Raw genomic sequence first — 7,500 nt, forward strand, 5'->3', positions numbered from 1 at the left:
CATTTTACCATATTTGGTCAAGAGAAAGCGCAAAATGTGAGATGTTAATACACTGTAGTGTCCCGGTTTGACCGGTTTAGAACAGAGCAAATACGGATGGAACGGCAGTTTTTCAATGAAAAAAATTGTTTTCAACGTGATACAAAGCCTGAGAATTTAGCTTTTCATCGCTTGTCTCTCCTCATTTCGTTTATACAATCACATAAAGGACATTAATTTTGGTGGCTTTTTGTGCTGTTTACATTGTTCGCAAGTTCCCTTAACATTTTTAATGCATTTTTTAGAAACACTCTTACCAGATAAAATTGAATGAAAATAACACCTTTTTGTAGTGGAATAATAAATCTCTTATTCGATGGTTTAACATATAATACTCGCGGACATTTTGCTCATTGCTCGTATTACTATGCAACTTGCAAAATATCTGCATATGATATGTTAAAGCATCGAAATCTGAAAAAAGCTCATTATTGTCATTGCTTTTCACAAAAAGGTCCTTTTTCAGACCATGCCTAGCTCTTATAATAATTAATGAAATCCCATTTGCCTTGATATGTCAACCATTTTCATCTTCGTGCACTATGTTATTTTAAACTTTAATACCATTTTGCAATTTCCATATTCCAGATATGAATTTAAAGACATTAAAGTTTGGTATGTCACATTTAGTGGACAACCTTTCTTGATACACAAATAAAAGATCATTGAAAAGAGATTTTCTCAATGCATTAGTTCGCATGTTGATGCCTATAAATTTTCTCTGTTTAAACATTGCTTGAAATAACCTTGTTTGCTGCCAGGAAAAGATGATGAAGCTCTAAACCGTCAATCATTTAACAACTAACCATAAGGTTTTAATGGATCACATTAATTTTAACTGTCTTGGCTATTAAAATGCTTTTAGTTGTGTACTTCTCTTTTCATAACCCTAAGTATCAGGTTAATAAATAAATAAAGATCATATTAATTTTGTTCACCCTCGGTAATTGCCTTCTCTGATTAAGTCTTCATCAAGTGTTTTAAAACAGTAAAAACCTCATTGTAATGCGTAATACATCTTTTTAAATTAGTATAAGCATTAATGTGATAGTATTATTATACTTGGATTATTGCAACTGAAAGATGTGCCTGATTTGTTCACTTACAGTGCAACGCGCCTTACCGTGGGCACCCAACAAACTTTCACATTTGACAATTACGTGTAAATGCGTCAACTCAACAACCCATGCAACGGAGTTCAACTTACAACTGTGCGAACTTTGCAAGGAGGCGTGACTGTCAATTCACACATTCTGATTGGCAGACAATTTGTAAAAGAAGTTTCTTAGGTGGCCACGATAAGGCGTGTCGCACTGTAAACGCAAAGAAGTCTGTGCAAAACATTGATGGAACTCAGAAAGCTTTTCCATGGGTAGAAAGCTTATTGAGGATCTTAAGAAAAGGGGAGGCCTTAAGACATTTTATTGTGTGCACATTTTCTCATTTTACAGTATGCATCTATCTTTGAATGAAAGCGACCTATCATGCATCGTTTCATTGTTACAAGCATGTATTTTCGATTTTTTCAGGTCCAACACATTAACTCGCAAGCCAGGTATCGGAAGCATGATGGTACATGCCTGGTTTTCAAGCACAGCGGCATTAGCCAAAACGATGTGGACCATGGCTATAAGTCAGCATCAGTTCTATTTGGACAAGAAACAAGTGGAGGTGAGAGAAAGAGACTTTTTAAAGGTGGGGTACAGTTTGACTCGCCAGGGAAGCCTCATGTGGATCACGGCTGCTGAGGTCTTTATATTCACGTGTGTTTGTCTCAATATTAAGTGTTTTTCCCTTTTTCCTCTGACAAACTGAATCTGTCTGATGGCTTCCTTGAATGAGGGCTCATGGTGAGGTTGTGGTAAATGGCTGGCTACATGCGAAGTATTTGATCTGGGGCCGGTGGCTGGAAGCATGGTTAGCACTAACCGTTTGTTAAGAGGTATCAAAACCTATAGGTTTCCATGGTATTTAACGCTGGTTAGCGTTAACCATGCTTCGAGAAACCCAGGCCTGGGGTGTATCAGGATATTGTGTAAGCTCTCCCTACTCCAGGTATCTTCGATTCCCGGGGGGATTGGGGGGGGGGGCAGTTAGAGTAACACTTGTTTCTTGTAAGTGTCGGCTTTGCATCGGAGTCCTCATGCCGGGATTTTGTCTGTGTTGTAGGCTAAAGTAACGCAACGCAGAACCCTGAGAGACATGGCAAAGGAGCTGTCCCAGTCAACAGGGTCTCTTCCATCATCAACATCAGAGAGTTTAAGCACCAAGAGTGATCAGTCTCGCAGCATTTCCAGCCTTAGTATGAATGGAGGTAACTGTTTTATTTTCATTGTTGAGCGGTGTTGTGCTTTGTTATCTAGAGTAGGCTTTGTATTTTTCTGGAAAAAGAGCGTTTGCGCTCATCTTCAGTCAATTTACTTTGCTTGATACTGCCAAGTATCTTTTTCTTTCATCTCTTGTGAGAAAATTCAGGATGTAGTCTGCTAGCAGTCATCGATATAACGCATTAATAGACCACTTTCGATATATTAAAATTCAGTCCTAAACAAAAGACATCATCTCGAGGCTCTGGAGAATAAACTCATACAAATCCTTATATTTATTCCCCAGAGCCTCGAGATGATGTCTTTTGTTTAGGACTGAATTTTAATATATCGAAATTGGTCTATTTTAGAAGAACTCTCTTTTGTGGAGTACGAACAGGCATAGCGCAGTTGGTTTGTGCGCGCCTTTCGGAGTAAGAGGTCCCCATTTCGATCCTCGAGGACTTCAACGTCTGTTTCGACTTTCCTCTGACCCGTGTAGCTGTAGCGTTAAATATCCGCCGAAAATGGCGAACTGGCGGAGTGACGGGGATAAAGGGTGCACCGTCGGCTTTCAATGATATCTTCCTCGTAACGAAAGGAACTATCGACGTTAAGTAAATTGACTTTACCTTTTGTGTGTGTGTGTGTACGAAGGTTTTACTAAAATATATTTGATTTCGTTATTTTTCTCTCAGGTGACAACTTGTCATCTCTTCCCAAAGCAGCTGAGCGGGAAATGTTAACAGCTTTAGCAGCGAGAAAGGAAGCATTGATGGAGAAACTGAAGGAAAGGACAGGAGAGCTGAGAAAACTGTGCATACAAGAAGCAGTAAGTGAAGTGATTTGGGTGTGAAAACGCTCACAAAACCGTTTAATTGGGTCTGAAACTTTCAATTGTTTTGGTCCATCTAACTTCAAATCTTAATATTGTTACACTTCTTTGGCCTCTTCTTCTTCTTCTTTAGCCGTAAAACATCAAATTTATCGTACATCCCAGCTTCTTATAGGGATGGTCTCATTCTTGAGAGGGGACATAGCAAATTGCTTTGCTTTGCTTTGGAACAATTGGCAAAGCTTTCTTCCTGGATTATTATGGAGTTGTTGACATAAGACTATTTTTGATGACGAATCGGGTGATACACGGGAAACGGCCTTCCGTTTACGAGGTCGGATGCTCTACCACTGACCAATAAGAGACTCGTAGGAGATAGCTCGTGTATCCCCCACTCACAATCGAAAATGTCGTCAACAAAGGAGGCAGAGAAAAGGGACCTCGGGAACGAGGTTGGAAAGAATCATTTCTTCTTTTCACTAGCCGGGATTAACAATTGGTTGAGCACCAGGGCTACCATGTGGGAGGTCGTGAATTAGACTCCGCCCGAACCAACACTCAGGGTCTTAAAATAACTGAGGAGAAAGTGCTGCCTTTGTAATAACATCCACAAATGGTTATAGACTTTCAAGTCTTCTCGGATAAGGACTATAAACCGTAGGCCCCGTCTCACAAATATCTTCTTTGTTCCTAAGTTCCTTGTGGGACGTTAAAGAACCCACACACTATTCGAGAAGAGTAGGGGATAAAGTTCCAGGTGTTTTGGCTGTCCTTCGTGAACTGTGTATGGGTGGGTGGGTATAGCAGGTCCACATCAGCTGAATTTTTGCCAATACTTCAACCTGCTTGAACAAATAAATAACAAACAAACAAACAATTAATTATTGTCGTCTCCTTAGTAACAGTAGGGAACTTAGGCAACGAGAACATCATTTTGTGGCTTGCTGATCTCTAAAGTGTGTTAACGTAATTCATTTAACTTATCCTAGGAATTAATTGGTGAGTATCCTCCAGAGACACCGTACACTCCTGGTAGCCCCCTCCCACCAATCAGACGCAGAGTTGGAACTGCCTTTGAATTCTCAGAATTCATTATCAATGGTGAAACCGAAAAGGTATGTAAGAGAGTTGAAAAAATAAATAAATTTGTGAATATTATCAAAAGCCGTTCATAGTGTTGAACGGAGCCTTCTGTTCAAAGACGGTCGAAGTGCAAGTTAGTTCCTTCAACATTTTCTTCAACATCTGTTCGATTTTGTTGAACGATGTTGACTGCTGGGGTGGGAAAACGGTGTCAACACATCAACATTTTATTCAACCACGCTCACGAGAGGCCTTGTATTCAGTCCCAGGATAAAGCCGCGGCTGTTACTATGGATATGGACATGGATACGTCATTCAGGGACCGATTAGTGCGCAAGCGCATACCCAACAATGTTGAAAGACGGGGGCAAACAGCTTCAACTTTATTAAGCGCGGTTTTCAATTGAATGTTGTGAAACCATTGCGTAGTAATTGCTTTGGCCAATCGCAACATTTCAAAGGAGCGTATAAACCAATCAGAATATGTAGCTGTTAGATTTGACTGCCTCAAAGCGTGGGGAAGGGTTGCTTTTACCTTGCTTCTTATTGGTCGAAAAAAGGGCGTGTGATTCTTGATAACATGTTGTGAATGCCCGAATATACGCCTGGGGTCGTTATTCTAATTTCGAGGTCCTTTTAGTGGCGTTTGTTTATTATTTCTTTTCGACATTTAAAGACTAAGTGAACAGAAAGAAAAATAGCGAGTGCCAAATAACATGACATGACTCCGACAATTGTTTCATTTAAAATGGTCTTAATAACATTTCCTTTTTTCCCATATGGTCACTGGTTTGGAGAAATTTGAGAACTTCCGAGTTCAGGTTTGCCTCCTCTTCAAAGCGAGTCTAAATGCGAAGTTTTTGCTATGGTAATTAGTTCTACTTTACATATGAATGAAAACGAAGAAAAGCTTGGGACTTAGACTCGCTTTGAAGAGCAGGCAGACATGATCTCGGAAATGGCAAATTCTGATACTTTCGCAAACCAGAGTAGTATCTTGAACTACGTGTGATTGACAACCTTGCCCGGGTTTCTCGAAGCGTGGTTAGCGGTAAAGTCTCTGCTTAAGAGCCAGAAGGCTCATCAGGCCGGCGCTTATCTCCGGTTTCAGTAGCATGAAGCGACTCGGAGTATTTATACTCCCCCCTGGATGGGATGCTAGTCCATCGCAGGGTTACCCCCAGCATTACGCCGGTACCCATTTATACACCTGGGTGGAGAGAGGCACCGTGAGAGTACAGTGTCTTGCCCAAGAGCACAACACAATGTCCCCGGCCAGGCCCCGAACCCGGACCACTCGATCCGGAGTCGAGCGCATGGTTAGCGCTAACCAGCGTTAAATACCATGGAAACGTATAGGTTTTGATACATCTTAACCAACGGTTAGCGCTAACCAGGCTTAGAGCAACCGGTCCCTGGTTGTAGTGTGAACCTTACCTTGCGTTCTGAACAAAAGTAATTTTTTTTATTTAAAATTTTTTTTTTAATTGACCGCTCCCCAGAGGGGCCTTTCAGGACCAATGAAACAGAATCATGACAGAACAGAACATTCAACAACAATTGTTGAGAATGCCAACTGGCCGGAGGCAAGCTAGTTGGCTATTTACAAGTGCAGCTGAGATGTTGCACCAGCGACTACCAGGAACAAATCCAACCAGTGGTCAGAACGTGTCTTGATCCCGGGATCCCCGAATTTCAAGGCAAGCGCCCTAACCACTGGGCCACACTGCCTCCATGGCATAATTGTGTACCTTTAACTTGCTTTGTAGGACGAAGAGATCAAGTCCATGGCACGAGAAGTTGAAATCCAAACTCAAATCACAACAGCCGCTCAGGTAGAGTAAACACAGACCACGGTAACGAAAACGCTTCGAAAGCTTAGCCCGCATTCCACTCACGGCGTTGGTGTTTTGCGTTTGAAATCATTTGTTTGTCGTCCCCTGCCAGCGAAGCAAGATGGCGTCTTTGGTAACAACAACAACACCTCAAACGTGCCTCCGCCCGGAGGATTAAATGCCATCACCCTTGGATTCAAACCAGAGGGGAAAATTGTGCTGTAATTGCCGAACGCAAGTGTACTTCTTTGCCGTATGCATCACCGCAACAACTTGAAGTACCTAAATTTAAGTTCTTGACGACAACTTGACCATACAACGGTGGTGAATCGTTCATTTTGTGTGTGTGTTTACCGAAAAATCGTTCGTAACATTTCAGGTACAATAGCTCTAAGTTGTCTTTTGAAGTGGCCGGAACCTTTGCGATTACTCCAAGTCGCTCGGCTTGGAAAGTGTGAATGCACATTCCAAGAATAAAATTGGGAGAACGGTGTGGATATTAAGAGCGAAAATAAAAAAGTCATCGTCAGTTGCTCTCGTCCTCCACATGACATCAAATTTGATCATTTCACATCGTTGTCAAGACGAGAACGGCAAAGAAATGTATCAAAATGTAAAACGCACGTACAGAGCGTGAAGGACTATTGTTTTTGCTATTTAAACCTATTGATACGTGGCGTTCTCGCGGCCGTCGTTAAGTTCCCTATTAGGGAACTTTAGCGCACGGGTTTTTTGAGACGCGGACGGCAACCGGAAGTGAGCTGTTTTCACTTTTGACTTGTCTTCACACAACCACAGTTTTATTATATAAACACCAATGAAATACCGAGTGAGCTTTTGCGCGAAAACATGATATTACACATGAAAATAACCTGTTACTTTCACACGTGAAAAGATCACTGTTGTTATGGTTACATATAAAAATCGCGCCTTTCGCGGCATTTTGTGAAATGATTTAGTATTTCATTGGTGTTTTATATAATAAACAGAATATTACATGGCCGCTTGGAGATACGAGATTTCTCTTCGAGTGTTGAAAAATATTTCACTCGTTCGCTGCGCTCACTCGTGAATTCAACACTCGAAGAGAAATTTCGTATCTCCGCGCGGTCATGTAATATCCTCTATATCTTTTCTCCATTAGAGATGATTATTATAAAACTCTTGGGGACACCACTGTCCTGGGACGCAAAATGTTCCCTTCCGGTTGTCGTCCGCGTCTCAAAAAGGCGCGAGCTCAAGCTCCCTATTGTTTGTGAGGGGTGGGAGGGGCTATACGTTGAATTCGCTGTTGTCTTTTCAGCTTGAAAAAGTTTAGGCTAGCACTTTGTAAGTTCTTCCCGCTGCCTCGCTCACCTTACAATTTCTTTTTTATCAGTTTTCTTTTGATTTATGTTTTGAA

General features: G+C 41.4%; 1 protein-coding gene across 2 annotated transcripts in view; it reads left to right on the forward strand.

The window, feature by feature from the left end:
* LOC138000288 (FERM domain-containing protein 4A-like) overlaps positions 1 to 7,500 on the forward strand; it is a 27,660-nt gene that overhangs the window by 14,471 nt on the left and 5,689 nt on the right. The window contains exons 11-16 of one of the 2 annotated variants that reach the window (XM_068846598.1): positions 628 to 654; positions 1,569 to 1,710; positions 2,209 to 2,353; positions 3,044 to 3,177; positions 4,170 to 4,295; positions 6,033 to 6,098. In XM_068846598.1, coding sequence (XP_068702699.1) covers positions 628 to 654; positions 1,569 to 1,710; positions 2,209 to 2,353; positions 3,044 to 3,177; positions 4,170 to 4,295; positions 6,033 to 6,098 — 640 coding nt within the window. The remainder of the gene's footprint in view (positions 1 to 627; positions 655 to 1,568; positions 1,711 to 2,208; positions 2,354 to 3,043; positions 3,178 to 4,169; positions 4,296 to 6,032; positions 6,099 to 7,500) is intronic. The other variant, XM_068846599.1, reaches the window with a different exon arrangement.

The sequence above is a fragment of the Montipora foliosa genome, chromosome 4 (genome assembly GCF_036669935.1).
Source record: "Montipora foliosa isolate CH-2021 chromosome 4, ASM3666993v2, whole genome shotgun sequence".
Lineage (NCBI taxonomy): Eukaryota > Metazoa > Cnidaria > Anthozoa > Scleractinia > Acroporidae > Montipora > Montipora foliosa.